Source organism: Mandrillus leucophaeus, unplaced genomic scaffold (genome assembly GCF_000951045.1).
Source record: "Mandrillus leucophaeus isolate KB7577 unplaced genomic scaffold, Mleu.le_1.0 Scaffold401, whole genome shotgun sequence".
NCBI classification, from domain to species: Eukaryota; Metazoa; Chordata; class Mammalia; order Primates; family Cercopithecidae; genus Mandrillus; species Mandrillus leucophaeus.
Genome location: NW_012104266.1, coordinates 814938 through 842793, shown reverse-complemented (window position 1 = coordinate 842793; position 27856 = coordinate 814938). Strand labels below are relative to the sequence as shown.

General features: G+C 37.8%; 1 protein-coding gene across 2 annotated transcripts in view; it reads left to right on the top strand.

Moving 5' to 3' along the window:
- Nucleotides 1-27856, top strand: part of TEX11 (testis expressed 11) — a 360505-nt gene that overhangs the window by 164683 nt on the left and 167966 nt on the right. For both annotated transcript variants that reach the window (XM_011992031.1, XM_011992030.1), the window contains 4 exons: nucleotides 11854-11908; nucleotides 15373-15468; nucleotides 24723-24804; nucleotides 27370-27448. In XM_011992031.1, the coding sequence (XP_011847421.1) occupies nucleotides 11854-11908; nucleotides 15373-15468; nucleotides 24723-24804; nucleotides 27370-27448 (312 nt within the window). The remainder of the gene's footprint in view (nucleotides 1-11853; nucleotides 11909-15372; nucleotides 15469-24722; nucleotides 24805-27369; nucleotides 27449-27856) is intronic.

The following is a 27856-nucleotide window of genomic DNA, read 5'->3' as shown; positions in this document are numbered from 1 at the left end:
TTACGTTTATTGATTTGCGTATGGTGAACCAGCCTTGCATCCCAGGTGTGAAGCTGACTTGATCATGGTAGATAAGCTTTTTGATGTGCTACTGGATTCGGTTTGCCAGTATTTTATTGTGGATTTTCACATCGATGTTCATCAGGGATATTGGTCTAAAATTCTCTTTTTTTGTTGTGTCTCTGCCAGGCTTTTGTATCAGGATGATGTTGGCCTCATAAAATTGGTTAGGGAGGATTCCCTCTTTTTCTATTGATTGGAATTGTTTCAGAAGGAATGGTACCAGCTCCTCTTTGTAGCTGTGGTAGAATTTGGCTGTGAATCCGTCTGGTCCTGGACTTTTTTTGGTTGGTAGGCTATTAATTATTGCCTCAATTTCAGAGCCTGTTATTCGTCTATTCAGAGATTCAACTTCTTCCTGGTTTAGTCTTGGGAGGGTGTATGTGTCCAGGAATTTATCCATTTCTTCTAGATTTTCTAGTTTATTTGCATAGAAGTGTTTATAGTATTCTCTGATGGTAGTTTGTATTCTGTGGGATTAGTGGTGATGTCCCCTTTATCATTGTTTATTGCATCTATTTGATTCTTCTCTCTTTTCTTCTTTGTTAGTCTTGCTAGTGGTCTATTTTGTTGATTTTCAGAAAACCAGCTCCTGGGTTCATTGATTTTTTTGAAGGATTTTTTGTGTCTTTATCTCCTTCAGTTCTGCTCTGATCTTAGTTATTTCTTACCTTCTGCTAGCTTTTGAATTTGTTTGCTTTTGCTTCTCTAGTTCTTTTAATTATGATGTTAAGGTGTCAATTATAGATCTTTCCTGGTTTCTCTTGTGGACATTTAGTGCTATAAATTTCCCTCTACACACTGCTTTAAATGTGTCCCATTGATTCTGGTACATTGTGTCTTTGTTCTCATTGGTTTCAAAGAACATCTTTATTTCTGCCTTCATTTTGTTATTTATCCAGTAGTCATTCAAGAGCAGGTTGTTCAGTTTCCATGTAGTTGTGTGTTTTTAGTGAGTTTCTTAATCCTGAGTTCTAATTTGGTTGCACTGTGTTCTGAGAGACTGTTGTGATTTCTTTTCTTTTGCATTTGCTGAGGAGTGTTTTACTTCCAATTATGTGGTCAATTTTAGAGTAAGTGCAATGTGGTGCTGAGAAGAATGTATATTCTGTTGATTTGGGGTGGAGAGTTCTGTAGATGTCCATTAGGCCTGTTTGGTCCAGAGCTGAGTTCAAGTCCTAGATATCCTTGTTAACCTTCTGTCTCATTGATCTAATATTGACAGTGGTGTGTTACAGTCTCCCATTATTATTGTGTGTGAGTCTAAGTCTCTTTGTAGGTCTGCAAGAACTTGCTTTGTGAATCTGGGTGCTCCTGTATTGGTTGCATATATATTTAGGATAGTTAGCTCTTCTTCTTGAATTGATCCTGTTACCATTATGTAATGGCCTTCTTTGTCTCTTTTGATCTTTGTTGGTTTAAAGTGTGTTTTATCAGAGACTAGGATTACAACCTGGGCTTTTTTTTTTCTTTCCATTTGCTTGGTAGGTCTTCCTCCATCTCTTTATTTTGAGCCTATGTGTGTCTTTTCACGTGAGATAGGTCTCCTGAATACAGCACATTGATGGGTCTTGACTCTTTATCCAATTTGCCAGTCTGTGTCTTTTAATTGGGGTATTTAACCCATTTACATTTAAGGTTAATATTGTTATGTGTGAATTTGATCCTGTCATTATGATGTTAGCTGGTTATTTTGCCCATTAATTGATGTAGTTCCTTCATAGCATCGATGGTCTTTACAATTTGGCATGTTTTTGCAGTGGCTGGTACCAGTCGTTCCTTTCCATGTTTAGTACTTCCTTCAGGAGCTCTTGTAAGGCAGGCCTGGTGGTGACAAAATGTCTCAGTATTTGCTTGTCTGTAAAGGATGTTATTTCTCCTTCACTTATGAAGCTTAGTTTGGCTGGATATGAAATTCTGGGTTGAAAATTCTTTTCTTTAAGAATGTTGAATATTGGGCCCCACTCTCTTCTGGCTTGTAGGGCTTGTGCCGAGAGATCTATTGTTCATCTGATAGGCTTCCCTTTGTGGGTAACCCGACCTTTCCTTCTGGCTGCGCTTAACATATTTTCCTTCATTTCAACTTTGGTTAATCTGACAATTATGTGTCTTGGGATTGCTCTTCTCGAGGAGCATCTTTGTGGTATTCTCTGTATTTCTTGAATTTGAATGTTGGCCTGCCTTGCTAGGTGGGGGAAATTCTCCTGGATAATATCCTGAAGAGTGTTTTCTAACTTAGATCCATTCTCCCCATCACTTTCAGGTACACCAATCAAACGTAGATTTGGTCTTTTCACATAGTCCCATATTTCTTGGAGACTTTGTCTGTTTCTTTTCACTCTTTTTTCTCTAACTTTGTTTTCTCACTTTATTTCATTAATTTGATCTTCAATCACTGATATCCTTCCTTCCACTTGATCGAATCAGCTCTTGAAGCTTGTGCATGTGTAACGAAGTTTTGGTGCTGTGGTTTTCAGCTCCATCAGGTCATTTAAGGTCTTTTCTACACTGTTTATTCTAGTTAGCCATTTGTCTAACCTTTTTTCAAGATTTTTAGCTTCCTTGTGATGGGTTAGAATATGCTCCTTTAACTTGGAGAAATTTTTTATTACCAACCTTCTGAAGCCTACATCTGTCAACTCGTCAAACTCATTCTCCATCCGGTTTCATTCCTTTGCTGGTGAGGAGCTGCAATCCTTTGGGGGAGAAGAGGCACTCTGGTTTTTGGAATTTTCAGCTTTTCTGCTCTGGTTTCTCCCCATCTTTGTGGTTTTATCTACCTTTGGTCTTTGATGTTGGTGACCTACAGATGGGGTTTTGGTGTAGATGTCCTTTTTGTTGATGTTGATGCTATTCCTTCCTGTTTGTTAGTTTTCCTTCTAACAGTGGAGCCCCTCAGCTGCAGGTCTGTTGGAATTTGCTGGAGGTCCACTGCAGACCCTGTTTGCCTGGGATCACCCACGGAGGCTGCAGAATAGCAAATATTGCTGCTTGATCCTTCCTCTGGAAGCTTTGTCCCAGAGGGGCACCCATCTGTGTGAGGTGTCTGTTGGCTTCTACTGGGAGGTGTCTCCCAGTCAGGCTCCACAGGGGTCTGGGACCCACTTGAGGAGGCGGTCTGTCTGTTCTCTGAGTTCAAACGCCATGGTGGGAGAGCCACTGCTCTCTTCAGAGCTGTTAGACAGGGACGTTTAGGTCTGCCAAAGCTATCTGCTGCCTTTTGTTCTGCTATGCCCTGCCCACAGAGGTGGAATCTACAGCAAGGCAGTAGGCCTTGCTGAGTTGAGGTGGGCTCCGCCCAGTTCGAGCTTCCTGGCCTCTTTGTTTACACAGTGAGCACAAAATTGCTTACTCAAGCCTCAGCAATGGCGGACATCCCTCCCCCCACCAAGTTGCAGAGTCACAGGTTGATCTTAGATGCCGTGCTAGCAGTGAGCAAGGCTCCTTGGGCATGGGACCTGCCAAACCAGGCATGGGAGGGAACTTCCTGGTCTGCCGGTTGTGAAGACTGTGGGAAAAGCACAATATTTGGGCAGGAGTATACCATTCCTCCAGGTACAGACTGTCATGGCTTCCCTTGGCTAGGAAAGGAAAGTCCCCAGACCCCTTGTGCTTCCCGGGTGAGGTGATGCGCTGCCCTGCTTTGGTTCGCCCTCCATGGGCTGCACCCACTGTCCAACCAGTCCCACTGAGATAAACCAGGACCCTCAGTTGGAAATGCAGAAATCACCCATCTTGTGCATCGATCTTGCTGGGAGTTGCGGACCGGAGCTGTTTTTATTCGGCCATGTTGGAAGCCTCCCCACTTTAAATAAACTTTCTAACCTTATCTCTTTCTCTGCTTCGTCTTTAAGGCCAATGATGCTTAGATTTGCCCTTTTGAGGCTATTTTCTAGATCTTGTAGGTCTGCTTCATTGTTTTTTATTCTTTTTTCCTTTGTCTCCTCTGACCGTGTGTTTTCAAATAGCCTGTCTTCAAGCTCACTAATTCTTTCTTCTACTTGATCAATTCTGGTATTTAAAGATTCTGATGTAGTCTTTTTCAGTATGCCAGTTGCAGTTTACAACTCCAGAATTTTTGCTTTATTCTTTTAATTTCAAATAAATTTGTCTGTTAAAACTTAACAAATTTTTGTTAAGTTTATCTGATAGGAATCTGAATCCCTTCTCTGTGTTATCTTGAATTTCTTCAAGTTTCCTCAAAACAGCTACTTTCAGTTCCCTGTCTCAAAGGTCACATATCTCTGTTTCTCCAGGATTGGTTTCTGGTGCCTCATTTTACTTGATGTGGCCATGTATTCCCAGATTGTCTTGATACTTGTAGATGTTCTTCAGTGTCTGGGCATTTTAGTGTTAGGTATTTGTTTTAGACTTCACAGTCTTGGCTTGTTTGTATCCATCCTTCTTGGGAAGGCTTTCCCCATATTCAAAAGGACTTGGGTGTTGTGATCTGAGCTGTATCTGTTTTAGGGGGCATCCCAAGCCCACTAATGCTGTGGTTCTTGTATACATGTAGAGGTACTCCCTTGATGGTCTTGGGCAAGATCTGGGAGAATTCTCTGGATTACCAAGCAGAGGCTCTTGTTTTCTTCCCTTACTTTCTCCTAAACAAACAGAGTCTCTCTCTCTCTCTCTCTCTCTCTCTCTCTCTCTCTCTCCCTCGAGCTACCTGAAACTTTGGGTTTAGTGACACAAGCACTACCACTTTGACTGTGCTGGGTCATGCTGAAGCCAGCACAGCACTGGGTTTCGCCCAAGGTGTGCTGTAACCACTCTCTACCTACCACCTATGTTTGCTCAAGACCCTGGGGCTCTATAGTCAGTAGGTGGCAAAGCCAGCTAGGCCTGTGTTCTTCCCTTCAGGGCAGTGTGTTCCCCCACACCACAGGAGAGTACAGAAGTGCCATTTGAGAGCCAGGGACTAGAGTCAGAAACCTTAGATGTTTACCTGGTGCTCTATTATATTTTACTGTGACTGAGCTGTCAGTTAAACCACAAGATGCAATCCCTCCCACTCTTCCCTCCCACTTTCCAAAGGCAGAGGAGCCTCATCTTGTGGCAACTGCCATCCCAGGCCACAAGGAGTACTGCCTGACTACTGCTGACTACTGTTTCCTTAAGGTCCAAGGGCTCTTCAGTCAGCTTTTGGTGAATGCTGCCTGGTCTGGGACTCACCCTTCATGGCACCTGGCTCCCTTCTGACCCACAGCAGGTCCAGAAATGCCATTCAAGAGCCAATCCTGGAATTGGGGACCCTAAGAGCTTGCTTGGTGCTCTACTCCCCTGTGGCTGAGCTGGTACCTAAGATGCAAGACACAGTTCCCTTTACTTTTCCCTCTATTTTTCTGAAGCAGAAGGGCTTCTCCCGGAAGCCACCACAGCTGGGAATGTGTTGAGTCTCACCTGAAGTCAGCAAGTCTCAGGGTCTTACCCAAAGTCCTTGATGTAGTACCTGAGTATCACTGCTGGTTTTTCAGGGCCCAAGGGCTCTTTGGTTAGCAGGTGATGAATGATTCTAGAACTAGGTCCTTCCCTTCAAGAGAGAGGGTTCTCTTCTGACCCAGGGTTTCTGCAGAAATGTCCGGGAGCTAGGACCTGGAGAGGAGGCCTCACAACCCTGACCCTTGCCCTGTCCTGCTGTGGTTGAGCTGGTATTCAAAATGCAAGACACAGTCCCCTTTACTTTTCCCCCTGTTTTTCTGAAGCAGAAGGAGTTTTGCCCCATAGCCACCACAGCTAGTAATGTGCTGAGTCTCACCTGAAGCTAGCCAGTCTGAGGCTCACCTAATGCCCTTGATGTAGTACTTGGGTATCGCTATTGGTTATTCAGGGCCCAAGGGCTCTTTGGTTAGCAGGTGATGAATGATGCCAGAACTGGGTCCTTCCCTTCAAGGCAGTGGGTTCCCTACTGGCCCAGGATTTGTTCAGAAATGTCCAGGAGCTAGGGCCTGAAAGGGGGCCTCACAACCCTGACCCATGCCCTGTCCTACTGTGGCTGAGCTGGTATCCAAGATGCAAGACAAAGTTCTCCCCACTCTTCCATTTCCTCTCAAGTGGAAGGAAGTGGTGTCTTTTGGAGTCATGTTGAGCTGTGCAGCCTGAGGTTAGGAGAGAGGTGATGTCAGCAGTCTCTAGCCACCCTGGCTGGTGTCTCAGTAGTTTGCATGCCCTCCCCACTCTTCCCCTCCCCGCCCCAACAATTCCAGTGTCTCTGGGCTTAGTTCAGCACTAGGACTCTCCTAGGAGTTGCAGTCTTTGTGGCCTAGGCTGCCTTGAAGTTCATTTAGAGTCCCACAGTACTTTAGCCCACGGTGGCGGGGCTTGTGGGAACTCAAGGTTTGACTGCTAGATCAGCAATTCCTTTCTGGTTCGGGCTGGTTTAAACACTCCCTCCACGGACAGGCGTCAGCTGAGCTTGGTCCTGCTTTTCTTTATGCTATAACGGAGCAGCAGTGAGGTCAATGCCTCAGAATTGTTGTGCTCTCCTTCCCCCAGCACACAGCAATGGTCTTTGCACCACACCGCCACTGCCAGGGAATGGGGGGAAGGGTGGCTTCTATGATTCAAGACTGTTTTTCTACCTCTTTAGTGCCTCTTTTAGCAAGTTAAAACCAGGTACTGTGAATGCCCACCTGATTTCTGGTTCTTAGGAAGGTGCTTTTTTTGTGTAGATAGTTGTTAAATTGGTGTCCTTGCAGCAAGAGGGATGACTGGTGGAGCCTTCTATTCCATCATCTTGTTCCACCTCTGGAATTGCTGGTCTTAGGTGAATATTTTATAGTATATTATTTTAAATTGTGTAACATTTTTTGGATTACATTTTCTTATCTTTTTTTTTTTTTTTTAAGACAGAGTCTTGCTCTGTCACCCAGGCTGGGGTGCAGTGGTGCGATCTCAGCTTACTGCAACCTCTGCCACCTGGGTTCAAGCGATTCTCTTGCCTCAGCCTCCCAAACAGCTGGGATTACAGGCTTGCACCACCACACCTGGCTAATTTTTGTATTTTTGGTACAGAAGGGGTTTCTCCATGTTGGCCAGGCTGGTCTCGAACTCCTGACTTCGGGTGATAAAATCTTTACTACTACATAGCTTTATTCTCTTTTCTTTTTTGGTGATTATTATTATACTTACTATGTCTATATATGTTTAAAAACTCAATAATGCATGGTTATAATTATTGCTTTGCAAAATCTTATGTATTTTAAAGAAGATTAGAGATAAAAGAGAACACAACATATTTATTGTGTTTTTAAATTTTCAACCTTCTTATAACTTTTGGTTCACTTCATTTCTTCTTTTAGATTTGAATTACCATCTGGTATAATTTCCTGAATTTCTTTCCCACCCCATCTACTCCTTTGTGTTATTGTTATCGAACATATTACAAATGTTATGCCCCACTAATACACCTTAGGAATTTCTTTACGCAATTGCTTTTTAAATAAATTAAGGAAAGTAGAAGATATATATAATCATACTTTCTTTTTTAATTACCTCCATAATTACTATCACTGTTTATTTTTCGTATGAATTCAAATTTTTCTTTAGTGTCACTTGCTTTCAGCATGAAGAATATTTCTTTTGTATTTCTTATAAGACAGATTGGCTAACAAGAAATTCTCTCACTTTTTGTTTACCCGGGAATGTATTTATTTACTCTTAATTTTGAAAGATAGCTTTTCTAGATAGAGGATTCTAATTTCACAGATTTTTGAATACATCCTTTTTGCCTTCTGTACTCCATGAACTCTGAGGGGTGTCAGCTGTTAATCTTATTGTTATTCCCGTTCATGTGATGAGTAATTTTTCTCGTACTGTTTTCAATATTTTCTCTTCATCTTTGATGTTCAATAATTTTCACTCATCATGTGTCTGGATGTAGCTTTTTAAACGCTTATCCTGTTGAATTTCATTGAACTTCTTGGATGTGTAGATTATTGTTTTTCATCAAATTTGGGGAGTTTTAAGACCATCATTTCTTTGAACATTTATTTGTCCTTTTCTTTCTTTTCTTCTGGTACTCTCATTATGTATATGTTGGTGCGCTTAATGGTGTCTTACATTTTTCTGAGCCCCTGTTCATTTTTCTTCATTTTTTTCATGTTTGTTCCTCAGATTTGTATCATTTGTATTGCTCTTCAAGTTAGTTTATTCTTTCTTTTGCCTGCTCAAATCTGCTGAATTTTTCATTTCAGTTATTGTACTTTTCAACTCCAGGATTTCCATTTGTTTCTTTTCAAAAAAATAATTTCTGTCTCTTAACTGATACACTCATATTCGCCATACAATGAGTCGTTGTTATCAGACTTTCCTTTAATTTTTAAACACGATATTTAAAAATTCTTTGGACATAATTATAAAAGTTGCTTTGAAGTCTTTCTATTCAGTGCAACATTTGGGCCTCCTCAAAGGAAGTTTCTTTTGCTCTTTTTCTTCTGTGTAAGTCACATTTTTTAATTGTATGTCTTACAATGTTTTGTTGAACACTAGACACTTTGGAAAATATATTGTAGCAAGTCTAGATGCTGTTTCTTCTCTTTCTATGGCTTTTTTTTTTTATTGTTTGTTTAGTCATTTATTTATTCAGTCACTTGGCTGGACTAATTTGGTGGAATTTATTTTCCCCACACTGTGTGGCCTCTAATATTCCTGCTCAGAATTTTTCCACCTGTTTTTATCTTTTCATGGCTTCCTATGGAGTCACCTCTGCATCCACATAGTTCACTTACTGGCCAAAGGTTGTGCTTAAGCTCACTTAGCCAGTTAGATTTTTTCATCCTTTCCTGTGGGATGTGTATTTGTTTAGAGACTGCTTTTATAGTTCGGGGAGAGACTAACTCAGTCAGGGACTAATAGCTTGTAGATTATTTGTCTGCTCATACCCAAGAGAGCATAGTCTTGGGCATGTGCACAGTCTTCCAGATCCATCAGTATGAGGTCGATTTGATTTTTAAGCTGGCTTCCCTGGATCTTAGCTTAATTTTCAGTTGGTGTTTGGTCAGACGTTCTGCTTAAGCCCCTTGAGCCAATCAGGCTCAAGGTTCTTTGCTGATAGATCTGCGTATGCCTTGGGTAATGCTTTTTAGTCTGCCCCAACACTTTCTCTGATTGTGCGTGAGTGGGTGCAGAATGGCACATGTGCACTGTCTTCTGAATCCCTAGAAGTAAGTGTGACCCCGGAGATTTTCTTCTTGGCTGTTTCCCTGGTTCTCTGGTAACCTTCTGGTTGGTCTACTGTTTCCCTTATTGCTACTATTATCATGGAGCTACCAGCTCCCTCTTAATTGCTCACTACCAAGATCTCCATTGTTTTCAGCAGTATCCTTAGACATGATCTTCTCCATGCTCTGTTTTAAATACATCAGTCCCCTCAGGAAGAGATGCAGAGTTCTTCCTCTTTGCTTCTGTTCTTTCCTTCTGGTCAGAACCTCTGTGCCACACGACTAGAACTGGGCTCATGGCGTGCTTCTCTTGAAGTGGTACCCCTACTGTATTAGTAAATTAGTAAATTCTGGCGGTAGGTCTTGATCTTAGTGTGCCCTTTTGACACGTAACCTCTGCCTGATGAGCCAACTGGGGTAAAGATGATCAGGATCTCAATATTCTTGACCTGTCATATTTGGGGTAGAATCCTTACCCTAAGAGTGAGAGCTGAGTGGGCAAAGAAATGCCAGTTCTCTCCATCATACTTGCCCAGAACACTTCCATGACACAGGCCTGAGAATGGCAAGATATTCTGGCAGCCTGCTCCTCCACAGGTGAAACCGTAGCCTAGGATTTTAGGAGCTGTCGGGAGAGGGAATTCCTATCTTCTTGGCTGCACCCATCTGGAGCAGCTTCCATCACATGGAGCCAGTATAGACGGGAGCAGTTTATAGTTCAAATGCCATAGACTCTCACTGGTTATACTGAGATTTAGTTTATTTTCATGAGTAAATGTTTTCCCATTTTCTATGTGCCCTTAGGACAATTTCAATTTTCAGAGACTAAGTGGTTGTTTTAATGAATTTTCCAGATGAGTGGTTGTTTCAATGGGGAGAGTGTCTAAAGAGCTCCTTATATCACCATTGCAGAAGTTCCACCCCTCACTGGTTATTTAAAAAACTGGAAGTATAAGATTAATGTACTAAAGGGAGACCTCTATGAAATAGGGCTTACAATGACTAAGCCAGCATTATATCTTTGTTAGCAATCTGAAAACTCAGTTTGGTAGTTCTGGGTCATTTATAGTTTATGTTTGTTTTTATTTATTTGTTTATTTATTTTGAGACACAGTTTCACTCTGTCGCCTAGGCTGGAGTGCAGTGGCACGATATGGCTCACTACAACCTCCACTCCCAGGTTCAAGTGATAATCATGCCTCAGTCTCCTAAGTAGCTGAGGTTACAGGCACGTGCCACCACGCTGGCTAATTTTTGTATTATTAATAGAGACAGGGTTTTGCCATGTTGGCCAAGCTGGTCTCAAACTCCTGATCTCAAGTGATCCAACCGCCTCAGCATCCCAAAGTGCTGGAACTACAGGTGTGAGCCACTGCGATTGGCCTAGAGTTTTGCTTTTCCGTTTTTTTTTAAGGAATATTTCAAAGTATTGTCTTCAAGTTAGTTCAGTTCACCAAGATTTTATTGACATACTCCCTTGGAATACTAATTTTATGGTGAATAATCTTTGGTTTGCTTTGTAGGTATTAGGTTGTGAAACCTTGAAACTAGTATTAATATATTATTTGTAGTTATTGGAATGTCCCATAGATAATATGGTTTGGTAATTAAAGCAGAGAACTGAAAATCAAATTTCTCTACTCCCCAACCCTTCACCCTCATTTTCAGTACCAATCTAGGAAATATCAGATATAATTTTATTTCTATATTGGTTTATTCAGCTGCAAAATTGAACTAATAGTGCTTTAGAAGGGTGGTGTGAGACTTAATGAATATTACTAAAGCGTTTACTTCTGTGCAAACGACTGTATTTGTTTTATTTTAAATATATATTTATATTTATTCGGGGCCAGGCGTGATGGTTCGTGCCTATAATCCAACACTTTGGGAGGCTGAGGCTGGTGAATCACTTGAGCTCAGGAGTTCAAGACCAACCTGGCCAACATGGTGAAACCCCATCTCTGCTAAAAATACAAAAAAAAAAAAAAAAATTAGGTGTGGTGATGAGGTCCTGCAATCCCAGCTACTCGGGAGGCTGAGGCAGGAGAATCCCTTGAACTTGGGAGATGGAGGTTGCAATGAGTCGAGATCATACCACTGCACTCCAGCCTGGGTGACAGAATGAGACTCCATCTCGAAAATAACTAAGTAAATCATTAATAAATAAATATATATTTATATTCCTTCAACTTTACATGGCCAACTAAGAGCTTGTATATGCTTGTATTTTAATGCAGTATGTATTATGATAATTTAATGCAGTAAAATATATATATTTAATGTAGCATATTAAGTTTTATATATTTAAGGCAGTGTATTAAATTATACCTATTTAGTGCAGCATATATTATATATATTTAATGCTATATATAGCCAAATGGAAAAAAGCATCAATATAATTGTAGTGTTGATTTATTGAGTATCTCCTAAGGAAATTGTTTTCTCCAGTTAGAAAGTATTGCTTTATATCATTATATCATATGGATAATAATCTGTTGTAGTACAAAACAGATAAGTTGGAATAAAGTATGCTTATACCATGTCTTCTTAGTAATATTTAATCTTGAAAATTATATATAATTTGAAATGGATATATGTTTTTATATATATATTTTTTCCTTTTTAATGATAGCCAAAGCTATGATATTGGGAAGATGGATAAGAAATCTACTAGGCCAGAAATGCTGGTAAGGATCATGTTAAATATTGTAGAAGTAGGTTGACTAACCTACTTTATGTTATTGTTATAAAATTATAATAGCATACTTCCCATTTATGAGTAGATTAGCTATTGGGCACACCATTGAACATCTCAGTGTATTTGTTTTTGTATATTTATCTAATAATATAATCTAGCTCATAGGCATGTACCCATGAATTAATATATGTAGAGTGCTTTGAACAATGTTTGGATATGTAAATTTTAACTTTTCTTTTCTGTATGTGTGTGTGTGTGTGTGTGTGTGTGTGTGTGTTTTGAGGCAGAGTCTCGCTCTGTTGCCCAGGCTGGAGTGCAGTGGTGGGATGGCTGCAACCTCTGCCTCCTAGGTTCAAGCGATTCTGGTGCCTCAGCCTCCCAAGTAGCTGGGACTACAGGCATGCGCCACCACACCTGGCTAATTTTTATGTTTTTAGCAGAGACGGGGTTCTGCCATGTTGACCAGGCTGGTCTGGAACTCCTGACCTCAGGTGATTTGCCCACCTTGGCCTCTCAAAGTGCTGGGGTTACAGGAGTGAGCTACCGTGCCTGACCTAGTTTTAACTTTTCTTATTGCATATTTTGAAGTTGCAGATTTTTCCCCAACTACCCAGACAGAACGTGCTTGGATATGGAAATTAATATGTAATCAACAAAATGTGATTGTGTAAATAAATATGATGTAAAATTACTATATTCTATAGCAAAATGGAATTTTTTGAATATCCATTTGATTCTTACTATCACAGCATATTAATCAAAATGTAACTGAATACCTTTTTAATGTAATTACCACTATAATATATGGGGAATAAAAGAGAAGCATAAAATGTAGCTTCTGCCCTTAAGGAACTTATGATTAAAGGATAAAACTAGTACAAGTGAATACAATGAAATATTATCCTGGCTTAAAAAAGAAAGAAATCTGACACATGCTACAACATGGGTTAACTGTGAGGAGACTCTACTGAGTGAAACAAGCCAGTTACAAAAAGACAGATAATGTATGGTTCCACTTACATGAGGCACATAGAGTAGTCAAATTCATAGAGACAGAAAGTAAAATGGTGGCTTTAGGGGGTAGGGAGAGGGGAGAATTGGGAACTACGGTTTAATGGGTATAGAGTTTCAGTTTTGCAAGATAAGAGAGTTCTCGAGATGGATGCTTGTAATGATTGCACAAGAGTGTGAATATACTTAATACTACTGAACTGTACGCTTAAAAATGTTTAAGATGGTCATGGAGCCAGGTGTGGTGGTATGCACCTGTAGTCCCAGCTACTCAGGAGGCTAAGCCAGGAGGATTGCATGAAACCAGGAGTTTGAGGCTGCAGTGAGCTGTGATCATGCCTGTGAATAGCCACTGCATTCGGTCTGGGCAACGTAGTAAGGCTCCATCTCCAAAAAAATTTTTTTTTGAGACAGGGTCTTGTCACTTAGGCTGGAGGGCAGTGGTGTGATCAGCTCACTGTAACCTTCAAACTCCTGGGCTCAAGCAATCCTCCCTCCTCAGCCTACTGAGTAGCTGGGACTATAGGTGCACCCCACCACATCTGGCCAATTTTTAATTTTTTATAGAGACGGGGATCTCACTTTGTTGCCTGGGCTGGTCTCAAACACCTGGCCTCAAGTGATCCTCCCACCTTGGCCTCTCAAGGTTCTAGGATTACAGGCATGAGCCACTGCATCTGGCCTAAAATTTTAAAAAAAGTTTAAGATGGTCAATTTTATGTTATGTGTATTTTACCACAATTAAAAATAAATTATTTATATAATTTATATAGATATAAATATATTTTTATATAGTGACATTTATATAGATATAAATATATACCTATATGAATATATTTATATATAGTGACATTTATGTAGATACAAATATATAACATTTATATAAATATATTTTTATATATAGTGGCATTGTCACTTATTATATAGCAGTGAGACTCAATTAATTACAATAATTGCAACAATTTGGATGTTCTCACCTATAATATTGAATAAATGAAGCAAGATACAAAGTAGTACATACTGTATGATTCCATAAATGTAAATGCCAAGAACAGTCAAAATGAATATATGGTGTTGAACGTCAGAGAATTGGTTACCCCTATTTGAAACAGGGTCTTGAAAAGAAGCATGAGGTGAGCTTGTTGCTGTTAATGTTCTGTTTCTTGATTTTTTTGTTGTTAACATACGTGTGTTTACTTTGGGAAAATTCATATAGCATAGAATTCATAAGAGCATAGAGCTCTTGAGATTTTTATACTTTGCTGTATGTCTTTTATACTTCAATGAAGAAAAACAGAATTTAAAAAACACTACTGCAAGTGAATGAATTTGGGAAGATAATGATAAACTTTGTGATACTGACCTGAAGTATGCAGAAGGGCGTGTAGAAAAGGAGATTGTCAAGATTAGCTAGAGTTGTTGAAGGAGCCTTTTGGTAGGAGACAGGCCTTGTTGGGGTCCACACAGTTAAAAGGGAGGAAGAAAATGACTCCAGGCAAGGGATCTAGATGGGAGATGTCTAAGAAGGAAATAAGGATGGAAGATAAGATACAAGCTTAATTCAAATGGAATATTCATATTGTAAGTTTGGTGAGGTAATACTATGCAGTAATTTTTTATTTCATGCCAGCGGTCATTTATTTGAGGTGTAATTTATATACAGTAAACTTCACAAGTCTCAAGTGTGCAGCTTGATGAGTTTTAATATATAGTCTTGTATATTACACCATACAGATCAAGATATGGGAACTTCCAACACCCCCAAAAGTTCCCTTGGCCCCATTCTAGTTAATACCCACCTGTCCTTCCAAGAACAAAAAAACACTATTCTGACTTCTACTACTATAGATTATTTTTGACTGTTATTCAGCTTTGTATAGATGGAATCATACAGTTGTCCTGTTTTATGTCTGGCTTTTTCTAAACATACATTGTGAGATTCGTTCATTTTGTTACGTCTTTTGGATGATTTGACACTTTTACGATTATGAAATAGCTATAGTATTTCTCAGAAATGCCATATTTACTCCATAAAAATCATTTGAGGGAGCTTATAAGTTCTTAGAGTTATTCCACGATAATAATGTGGTGGTAAGCTGATAAAATAAAACATTGCTCTGCCTCAGTTTCCTTATTTTAAAAGTAGGGATGATAAAATACTTATGTTAAACACTGTTAAGAAAATAATTATATTAACATAATCATATTAAATTTAAATAAGCCAGGAATATAGCCATTACTGTAACATTCTTAGACAATATTTTATACGGGTAGCATAATGATGAGACATATTCCAAGACTGTGGTCGCTTAAGGAAATGCTATTTCATAAAGATGACTTATGTTTGAGAAGATGCCTGTCACTGTGGGAGTGCTAGTCAGCTGTTGTATTGAAGTTTAACCATCAGATATGTGCTTTTTTTTCTATTTTTGTTTTTTACAGGCTAAAGTTCTACGGCTACTAGCCACCAATTATTTGGATTGGGATAACACCAAATATTATGATAAGGCTCTCAATGCTGTAAACCTAGCAAACAAGGTATGAGGTTTTTATTTTTGAATACTAACTTAATGTATTTTTTGAAGTCTTGATCACATTTTGAAATCCAGTTTAGACATTTGCTTCAGCATTTACTCTCACAGATTGTTATAATCTCTTCTGTAGCACGGAAAGGAAAAAAGAAAATATTGCTGTAATCTGAATGTTTGTGTCCCTGCAAATTCCTATGTTGAAATCTTAACCCCCAAAGTGATAATAATAAGAGGTGGGGACTTTTTGGTGTAAAATGGACGTAAAAATAAAAGAGGTGGGGACTTTGGGAGATGATAAAGTCATTGGGCAAACCCCTCTTGAATGATATTACTGCCCTTATAAAAGAGGTCCACAGGAGTTTGTTCACCCCTTTTATCATGTGAGGACATAAGAAGGCACTATCTTTGAGTAAGCAGGCCCTCACCAGACACCGAATCTGCGAGCACCTTGATGTTGGAGTTCCCAGCCTTCAGAACTGTGAGAAATCAATATCTGTTGTTTGTAAACTATCTAGTTTATGGTATTTTGTTATAGCAGCATGAACCGTCTAAAACAAATATACTTCTTTGAACACCAGAGATTTTTGAGAAAATTTTCTGTGAAACAGAAAGGGATCTCTCTACTGTGAGTTTTTAGGATGAAGAAGTAAATGATAAAATAGGCAGAATAATGGGATTTAATTTTAAAAACAACTCCAGTGGTTCACTTTCAGCTCATGTTCACACATACATAAAAACATGAATACAAAGTGGGCGTGGTGGCACATCCCTGTATTTCCAGTTGCTCAGGAGGCCGATGTGGGAGACTTGCTTGAGGCTGGGAGTTCAAGGCTGCAGTGCACTACGACTGCACCTATGAATAGTCACTGCACTTCAGCCTGGGCAACATAATAGCAAGACCCCATCTCTAAAACAAGCAAAACAAAATGTATATATATCTACACTCCTGGACAAGGAATACTGAAAGGCTGGTGACCCTTTAAAAATAGATTCAGGCTGGGTGTGGTGGCTAACGCCTGTAATCCCAGCACTTTGGGAGGCTGAGGCAGGCAGATCACAAGGTCAAGAGATCGAAACCATTCTGGTCAACATGGTGAAACTCTTTACTAAAAATACAAAAATTAGCTGGGCATGGTGGCGTCCACCTGTAATCCTAGCTACTCGGGAGGCTGAGGCAGGAGAATCACTTGAACGCAGGAGGCAGAGGTTTCAGTGAGCTGAAATCATGCCACTACTGCATTCCAGTCTGGCGACAGAGCAAGACTCCGTCTCACAAAATAAATAAATAAAATAAAAAAAGAGAGATTCAATTAGGATCAATGTGTTTTGCTTAATAAGGCAATTAAATATACTGATACACTTTAGAGAGGTTTTTTCAGCAGAGTGAAAGCATGAAAATGAATAGCTCGATCAACCAGAATGTTAAATTTCTCAAACAGAGCATTTACTTGAACTATATTTTCTTGAAATTTGTGTCATGTGGATGGGGTTATTTAACACTGAAAAACTTGTTCAACATTAAAATTTTAAAAATTAACTTAGAAATATTAATAGAAACAATTTCTTTTTTTTAATTTTGCTTTAAGTTCTAGGACACATGTGCAGAATGTGCAGGTTTGTTACATAGGTATACATGTGCCATGGTGGTTTGCTGCACCTATCAACCCATCACCTAGGTTTTAAGCCCTTGCCTGCATTAGGTATTTGTCCTAACGCTCTCCCTCCCCTTGCCCCCCACCCCCTGACAGGCCCTGGTGTGTGATGTTCCCCTCCCTGTGTCCATGTGTTCTCATTGTTCAGCTCCCACTTATGAGTGAGAACATGCAGTGTTTGGTTTTCTGTACCTGTGTTAGTTTGCTGAGAATGATGGTTTCCAGCTTCATCCATGTCCCTGCAAAGGAAATGAACTCATTCTTTTTAAAGGCTGCATAGTATTCCATGGTGTATATGTGCCACATTTTCTTTGTCCATTCTATCATTGATTGGCATTTGGGTTGGTTGCAAGTCTTTTCTATTGTGAATAGTGCTGCAATAAATATACGTGTACCTGTGTCTTTATAGCAGAATGATTTATAATCCTTTGGGTATATACCTAGTAATGAGATTGCTGGGTCAAATGGTATTTCTGGTTCTAGATCCTTTAGGAATTGCCACACTGTCTTTCACAATGGTTGAACTAATTTACACTCCCACCAAAAGTGTGAAAGCGTTCCTGTTTCTCCACAACCTCACCAGCATCTGTTGTTTCCTGACTTTTTAATAATCGTTGTTCTAACTGGCGTGAGATGGTATCTCATTGTGGTTTTGATTTGCATTTCTCTAATGACCAGTGATGATGAGCTTTTTTTCATATGTTTGTTGGCTGCATAAATGTCTTCTTTTGAGAAGTGTTTGTTTATATTCTTCACCCACTTTTTGATGGGGTTGTTTGTTTTTTCTTATAAATTTGTTTAAGTTCCTTGTAGATTCTGGATATTAGACTTTTGTCAGATGGGTAGATTGTAAAAATTTTCTCCCATTCTGTAGGTTGCCTGTTCACTCTGATGGTAGTTTCTTTTGCTGTGCAGAAGCTCTTTTGTTTAATTAGATCCCATTTGTCAATTTTGGCTTTTGTTGGAATTGCTTTTGGTGTTTTAGTCATGAAGTCTTTGCCCATGCCTATGTCCTGAATGGTATTGCCTAGGTTTTCTTTTAGGGTTTTTATGGTTTTGGTTTTACACTTAAGTCTTTAGTCCATTTTGAGTTAATGTTTATATAAAGTGTAAGGAAGGGGTCCAGTTTCTTTTTTCTGCATATCAGCCATACTATTTTTCGTAGCAACAGTATCATTTTAAATTCCCATCTACAGTGCACAAGGGTTGCAATTTCTTCACATCCTTATCAGCATTTGTTATCTTCTATTTTTTAACAGTAGATATCATTATGAGTGTTAGGTTCACCTTTGTTTTTTGAATGATATTTTTTCCAGGTGCAGAATTTGAACCAGACAGCTTTTTTTGAGTATTTTAAATATTTCACTCCACTGTATTCTCATTCTGTTGTTTCTGTTGAGAAATATGGTGCCATTCTTATGTTTGTTCTTCTTTATATAGCGTTTCTTCTTTTCTGGATCAGTTTTGGATTTTTTATCATTGGTTTTGAGCAACTTGATGTTATGTTTTTAAGTAATTTTATTTATGTTTCTCATGCTTTTGGATGTCTAGGAGCATAATTTTCATTATGTTTGAAAAGTTTCAGTATTTCTTTAATTTTTGTTTCTGCTTTCCCCCAAGTACTCTAATTAACTATATATTAGGCTGCCTGAAGTTGTGCCACAGTTTACTTACACTCTTTTCATTTAAAACATAATTTGTTGTTTTTGTTTCATTTTGGACTGTTTTGTATTGCTATGACTTTTAAGTTCATTAATCTTTCTTCTGCAATGTCTAATCATCTGTTAATCTCATCCCATATACTTTTCATTTCAGACTTTGTAGTTTTTATCTCTATAAGTTTGATTTGGTTTATTTTTATATCTTCCAAGTCTCTAGTTAAATTTTCAAGCATATGAAATATAGTTATACTTACTCTTTTAACATCTTTCTTTGCTAATTCTAATATCTATGTCACTTCTAGATTAGTTTCTGTCTATTATCTCCCCATTATTGATTGTTTTTGCCTGTCTCTGTCTTTCACTGGGTGCCAACTATTTTACATCTTTGGCTGCTGGATATTTTTGTAATACTATAAATCTTGTTGAGCTTTATCATGGGAAACAGGCAACTTATTTGGAAACGATTTGATCCCGCTGTTCATGTGAACTTCTGACTCTGGCTTAGTATGAAATATTTGCTTCTTTGTTTTGTAATTTTGGATATGTTAATTTATGTTCAGTGAGTGTTAAGCTTTTAGAATCCTATTCAACCTGGATTGAGAGCATGGCCCTACAGAGAAACTTTTTATTGACATCAGCCAGCTGTAGAAGAGTTACCACTTTTTTCGTTACTTTTATTTTACTTTATCAGGTTGGAGGTTTTTGGACCACATGAGTAATGTAAATTTGAACTCCATATCTACATGAAGGCAGAGCCCATTAAAAAATTCTCCAGACCAAAAACTTACCCACACAAACATTTATTATTATTATTATTATTATTATTATTATTATTATTATTATTATTTTTCACTCAGAACTTAGCTAGAAGACAAACTTCCTATACCATTAGATAAAAGAAAAAAACTCAGGAAACTTACCACCTCCATATGGTTCACTTCTCCGAGTTTTGTTGCCTCACTACAATCTTTCTGTTTTTGTTTACTTTTAAGAGTCCTCATGTTGTTGCTTTTTATATCTTGTTCAGAGTTCTTAGTTGTAATTAGTAGAAGGTATAGGCTATAGTTATCCTGCTTCATCTCTGCTGGAAGTGACTCTGGTAGTAAATTTTTAAAGGAGAAATTAAAATTTGGGATGCCTATGTTGTTTCACAAAATTACCTTTGAAAATGTATTAGTGCAATGAAATAAATATAAAAGGCATAGGTGCTTAGACACTACACCAAAAACACAAGCAAAAAAGAACAATTCGGTAAAATTAAGTCTCATTAAATTTAAATTTTTTTGCTTCAAAGGAAACCATCAAGAAAATGAAGACACAATCCATAGGATCCTCCCAACAGAATGGGAGAACATATTTGCAAATCATACATCTGTTAAGTGTCTATTATCCATAATATAAAAAAGAACTCTTACTATTCAGTAAGAACACAAACAACCCAATTGAAAATGGGCAAAGGAGGCAAAGGAGCTCAACAGACATTTCCCCAAATAATTTGTACCAGTGGCCAATAAGTACACAAAAAGATACTCAACATCATTAGTTGTCAGGGAATGCAAATTAAAAGCACAATGAGAAACCGCTTTACATCCACTAGTATGGCCCTCCGACTTGTTTGTATTTCAGAATTGTTTTGGCTCTTCTGAATCTCTTAACATTTTCATATTTTGGAATCAGCTTGTTGATTTCTGCAAAGAAGACAGCTGGGAATTTAATAGGGATTTTATTTAATCTGCAGATCAATTTGGGGATTATTGCTATCTTAACAAAATTAAGTTTTCAAATCCAGGAACACTTATTCATTGTGTTGTAGTTTTCAGTAAGTTAGTTTTGTTCTTCTTTTGTTAAATTTATTGCTTCTTTATGCTTTTATAAATGGAATTATTTTCTTGACTTTTGGATTGTTCATTGCTAGTATATTGAAATGCCATTAATTGAAAAAATACTGATGTTATCTCCTACAATCTTCCTGTACTTGTTCTTTTAGCTTTAATAGCTTTTTTAATGGATTCCTTAGGATTTTATGTATACAAGATCATATTTTCCGGTCAGATGCGGTGGTTCACACTTGTAATCCCAGTACTTTGGGAGGCCGAGGCGGGTGGATCACTTGGGGTCAGGAGTTTGAGACCAACCCTGCCAATATGGTGAAACCCCATCTCTATTAAAAATACAAAATTAACCGGGCATGGTGGCACATGCCTATAATCCCAGCTACTCGGGAGACTGAGGCAGGAGAATCACTTGAATCCAGAAGGTAGAGGTTGCAGTGAGCCAAGATTGTGCATTGCACTCCAGCCTGGGCAACAAGAGGGAAACTCCGTCTCAAAAAAAAAAAAAAAAAGTCCTATTTTTTGTAAATAAAGATAGTTTTACTTCTTGCTTTACAATCTGCATGCCTTTTGTCTCTTTTTCTTTTCTAATTTTTCTAGCAAGAACATTCATTACTATGTTAAATAGAATTGACAAGAGCAGTGTCTTTTCCTAATCTTAGAAAGAGAGCTTTCAGTATTTTGCCATTAAGTATGGTGTTAGCTGTGGGTTTAGTATAGATGCCTTTTGTCAGGTTGAGGAAGCTCCCTTCATTCCTAGTTTTTCGAGAATTGTACAACCACTTTGAAAAACAGATTGACGTTACTTGATAAAATAGAATTTGATCATACTGGACCACCCAGCAACTTCACTCCTAGGTGTATACTTTAGAGAAGCGCTAGCATTTGTGTGCAAGGAAAAGTATACAGAATGCTGATTCCAGGATTGTTCATAATAGCAATTGCTTTGGGAACAGCTTAAACGTCCAAAGTAGAATGTGCAAATAAATTGTGATTTATTCATATAACAGAATACTATACAATAGTTGTTCTTAAACTTTAGCTTGTGTAAGTATTACCTAGAATGTCTGTTAAACACAGTTTGCTCATTTATTACCTTACTAAACAGATAATAGAATTCATGTTGAATTGGAAACTTTCCATAACGCAAATCAGTAATAATTATTTTACACATTTTCCTACACACACGCACACACAATTTGCTAGGCAATACTCCCAGCGTTTCTCATTTAGTAGGTTTTGGATGGGCCTTGCATTTCTAACAAGTTCCCAGATGGTGCTGATTCAGGGACCACCCTTTGAGAACCACGCTATATAGTAATGAAAACAAATAAGTTTCACATATCAACATGGATGAATCTGAAAAAACATGATTTGAATGAAAGAAGTCACAGAAGAACTTAGATACTTTATGATTCTGTTTAAGTGAGGTTCAAATGTAGGCATAGCTAAATAATTGTGTTGGCTAGCTTGAGCTGTTATAACAAAATACTATAAACTGTGTGGCTTAAACAACAGAAGTTTATATCTCACAATTCTAGGGACTGAGATGTCCAAGATCAAAGTACCAGCCTTTTCGGTTCCTGCTGAGGGCCTTCTTCTTGATTTGAAGATGGCCACATTCTTTCTATATCTTCACTTGGCAGAGAGAGAGAGAGAGAGAGAGAGATGAGATGAGAGAGATCATCTGTCATCTCTCTCATGCCTTTTCTTATAAGGGCACTTATCCCATTCATGAGGGCTCAGCCCTCATGACCAAATTACCTCCCAAAGCCCCCACCTCAAAATACTATCACATTGGGGTTTAGAGATTCAATATGCGAATTTTAGAAAGACACAAACATTCAGTCCATAGCAACTATATATTGTGTATATATAAAGAAAAGCAAGGAAATCACTGCACAAAATTCAGGGTGGTGTTTACCTCTGTGAAGTGAGGAGGATGCATATGGGTAAGGATACATTTGAGGCTTCTTATGTGGCAATAATCTGTTTCTTAAGCTTGGTAGTGAGGACACGGGTGTTTGTTTTATTATTATTCTGTAAACTTTACATATACATTACACATACATACTTTTTATATACTCGTGTGTGTATGTGTGTGTGTATGATACACTTCACACTAGAAGTGAATACATTATCTTTAGAGCTTGCAAAATATTCAGATAGTGTAGTAATGCCTGCCATGATAGAGCTTCAAGGGAGGCAGCATATTATAATGGAAAGATTATGTCCTTTAGAGTCAGAGAGATCTGATTTCAAATTTCTGCTCTACTACTTACCAATTGTGTGACCATGGGTAAGTTACTTAACTTTATTTGGGCCTGCAAAACAAGATTCAAAATACTTATCTTGTATGTTTGTTGTACCTGGAGCCTGTTTCTCAGTAACTGATGATAAGAAACAAAATTAGCAAACAAAAATCTGAGGAAGGGAGCCGGGCATGGTAGTTCATGCCTATAATCCCAGCACAATGGGAAGCTGAGACAGGAGGATTGCTTGAGCCCAGGAGTTCAAGACCAGCCTGGGCAATAAAGTGAGACCCTGTTTGTACCACTGCACTCCAGCCTGGGAGACAGAGTGAGACTCTGTCTCAGAAAAATAAAAAAACCAGCTAGGCCTCGTAGCTCACGCCTGTAATCCCAGCACTTTGGGAGGCTGAGGCAGGTGCATCACTTGAGGTCAGGAGTTCGAGACCAGTCTGGCCAATATGGTGAAACCCCATCTCTACTAAAAATACAAAAACTAGCCAGATGTGTTAGAGGGCGCCTGTAATCCCAGCTACTCGGGAGACTGAGGCAGGAGAATTGCTTGAACCTGGGAGGTGGAGGTTGCAGTGAGCCAAGATTGTGCCATTACACTCCAGCCTGGGCAATAGAGTGAGACTCCATCATAAACAAACAAACAAACAAACAAATAAACCTATGAAGAATGAAAAATAATGGTGAGAAAAGTTACAGAGAAGACAAGGATTTTGATAGTAGGGAGAAAGCTGATGGATTTAGCAATCTTCATGACTTCTGAAAGTGTATTTTAAGAGACAATAAGGATGGACAATATACAGTGCAAGTGTTCATAGAAGTGAAGACCCGATGATAATAGAAGCAAAATGCCCATTATCTGGAGTTGTTTGGTAATGAAATCAGTGAAAATCATATCTGGAATTCTATGGTTTAAAAAAAAAAAAAAAACCAGAATGTTAAACTTGTGAGAGAATAGCAGACTCAAGGAAAACAGATGTTGCCAAGATCTGGAAGACCTCTATGTCTCTGAAGATAAAAGGGAATTGAACCCAATACATACTTCAACAAACCTGTAGGAAAGATGGTAATGCAATAAATCAAAATTGACAACTTCAGTTTATTCTTTGTACTAGTGTCACCTATATTTGCAAGCCCTTTTAATATCAGTGTTTACTTTCTCCAACTTTCTATTTTTAAGGCATCTCACACATGAATACCTGTAATTATGTGCAGAGCATGGAGCTAATGAGTACAGTGTTCATGTAGAGGTTAATTGGCTTTGTAGAGAGAAAAGTTCTGTTCTGTGGGCCTAGACTGTACTTTTAGTCTTAGAAAGTTGTTTAAAGATGTACCCTGTAAGATAAAAGTGCAACCGGGAAGATCACAGATGGCTTAGGGCCAACTAACAATGATTTAGAAACATCATTCATAGTACGTTGTTATTAATGGTAAACACGACAGGCATATATTATAGAAAAGACAATACGTTTTCTATTTTATTCTACCATTGTTTGTAAAGGACCTTAGTTGTTAAAATCTCAAAAGAAAATAAAATTAGCTGGTTTGTGGTTTTGCTTACAAAGAATATGGCCTGAGATTTGTACAGTTTAAGTGTTAATCTTGTCATTAAATGTTTGTCACTCATTGGAAATATTTACATGTTCTTTTCCATATATTATTTCATTTAGATTGAATAAAATATTGGGAAATATCCTCAGGGATAGAAAGAATGCTATTATATAATCTTTTGTAATTTCGATTTCCTTTGATTATGAGTTATCCCAAGAGGGTTGAATAAAGCAGGCAATTACTTGAAAATTGTCTTTTACATTCCACAATTTTAATATCATTGTGATTTCCTTGTTTAAAATAGGAACATTTAAATTCTACTGGGCTTTTCCTAAAAATGAAAATCCTCTTGAAAGGCGAAACATCTAATGAAGAACTCCTTGAAGGTATGATCTCTATATGTGAAGAGCACACCATTTTGAAACATCACTACAATTTGTTGAATATGAGATCTTTTGTAGTATACTAACAATAGGTGTAATTTGATGGTGGCTGAGAAGGAAAATGATCACCCAGGAAAGGGAAAATATTGTCACCCAGGAAAAAAGAGAGAAAGAAGAAAAAATAGTAGCAAATTTAAAAGGTTTTTTTTTTTTAAAAAAGCTGAATAAAAGCAATCAGTTTTCTTTTAGTCCAGCAGAGAACTGTAGCTACCCAGCCCTTCTGAAGTTGTCTACCACCATGAAGAAAGATTACTTCTTAATGGGAAAAGCCTTTGTAATTCTGTGATTTTTATAATTACTTGTTTATAAACATTGCTATTTATTTTTCGTAACTCTCCAAGGACCAGAATGTATGCTGCACAAGAGTGGGTCATTGGGCAAGTCACTTAACTTTGCTTTGTTTCTTCATTTAGCAAAAGAGGTGTTATTATTATCTACCTCATCATGTTGTTTTGAGAATCTTATGAGAAAATGTGTATAAAGCATTTAACACCATACCTGGTGCATAGTGTGTAATATATGTTACCTATTACTGTAGTTATTATTATTACTGTTATTACTACTATATGGATGCATTACATGAAGCAAAACTATGCATACTAGCCCTTAACATTTCAATTTTGTTTAGTCATAAAAGCTATTTATTCTAATTCTTTTAATGTTGTATATGCTTTTTAGTAATCTTTAGAGGCTGCATTATTTGTACTATACAAAATTATATGTTAGTATAGTTACTGATAATCCAAAAAATAATAACAATTTGTTATAGTTAGAACTATAATTCAATTTGGCAGTAGCCCTAAATTTAGTACTACTGAATCTTTCATTGGCCTCTAGAATTTTAGCCAATCACTTAAGAGACCTCAGAAGCTCAAATGTATTGGGGATTCTGCATCTCTAGGCAACAGTATCACCTCAGCATACACAGGTTGAAAAATGTTAGAAACCAGGAAGACAACTCTACTTTTTTGCATTGGGGGAATAAACAAACCAACTAACCAACTGAAAGAATACACTTACTCAAAGTAAGACAACACAGGAAGACCAGAGAGATTATTGGAGTCACCAAGTTGAAGTAGATTAGTTTGAGATGATAATTCCTCATGACAGTGTTTATCCAAATGTAGGTAAGAAGCAGAATTTAAAATGAAATTGTTCTTTATTCACAGATTGTTTTTACTTAACTCAATCTAGATACTCCTGAAGTTGTAATGTCAGTCATTGTTTGATTACAGATTAGGAGGCTAATCCAAATCCAAGTTTTTTTGTATTTAAAAATACTAGATTTTTACTTTGTTGCATTGAAAGAATATATGAAACTTGCATTTTTATATTCTGTTTGTTGCTTTGCTGGTGAAAATACTTTACTCTTAAAATGGTCAGCCTAACTGCTGGCATTATTTCACTGATATTTTTTGTAGTAGAAAGATTGACATTTAAAAATAAACATTTTTCATCATGAAAAGATAGCACATAATAATTTAAGACATTTTTGGAAAACACTAAAAGTTCTCATGGTCCTACCATCCACTAGAAGCTCCTTGACAGCAGGAATTTTTGTTGTGTTTTATCCACTGCTGGGTTCTCAGCACAAAGCACAATGCCTGGTACAGATAATATGCTCATTAAATATTTGTCAAATAAATAGAATCTAAACACAATCACTTTTAGAAATTTGATCACTTATTTCCAGTATTTTTTCTCTTAGTTTATTTTGCTTTTATTACAGAATTGTAACTGTATAGTACATAAAACTTTGCTTTCTAATTTTTCACTTACTGATCTTATACATTTTTCATATCAGTGTATATTCATTTTTTTCCATGTTATTTCATACTCAACAATTTTAATGGTTGCACAATAGTTTATTGCTACCCTGTAATAGATATACAGTGTATACTTCTTTTCTATTATTATCATAATCTACACTGCTTTTAATATTTTTGTTCATAAATTTTCCCCATATTTATTCCAGGTGACTTTTCAGAAGCACAATTTCTCTAAGGGAATAATAATAGCAGCTGCCATTTATTAAATGCTTACTAAGTGCTGGGTTCTTTGCTATATAATTTCCATACATTACCTCAGTTAATGCTCTCAACAACCCTGAGAAATTGGTGGTATATTCTCCATTTTACAGGTGACAAAACTAAGAGCTTAACTTGCCTATGGCTATACAAGTAGCAAGTGGTTTCAAATTTAGATCTGTTTGACTTCAGATAGCAAACTCTCTACCCCAGTGTTCTTAGCATATAGTATTGCCAAGTTGCTTTTCGAAAGGATTGCACCAGATTACTTTGCTATCTGTGCCAGAGTGCCTGTATCATGACACTCTCCAGCACTGGATGTTAATACTTTAAAAGAAGATTTTGATAAATTGTTAGGCAAAACATGGTATATGGCAAACATTTAGTAAGTAGATTTTGAATAGAGGACAATTATTGAAAATAGCTAAGCTTCCTCAAAAATGAAACTGATAATAATTATTTCATTTTTTCATCTTGTTAGCTGTCATGGAAATACTACATCTTGACATGCCCTTAGACTTCTGTCTGAACATTGCCAAACTGCTGATGGATCATGAAAGGTACAGAATTGATTTCCCTTTCTCTAAAGACTGACAGTTTTTGGCTAGGCACCGGTGGCTCACACCTAGAATCCCAGCACTTGGAGAGGCTGAGGCGGGAGGATCCCTTGAGCCCAGGAGCTTGAGACCAACCTTGGCAACATAGCAAGACCCCATCTCTACAAAATATTTTTTAAAAAATTAGCCGGCATGGTGGCATGTGCCTGTAGTCATAGCTACTTGGGAGGCTGAGGTGGGAGGATCACTTGAGCCCAGCAGTTCAAGGTTACAGTGAACTATGATCGTGCCACTGCATTCCAGCATGGGCAACAGAGCAGGACTCTCTCAAAAATAATTTTTAAAATTTAGTCCCTCCTTCATGCTAGCCACGTATCAAATCCAAATAGCCGCATGTAGCTAATGGCTGCC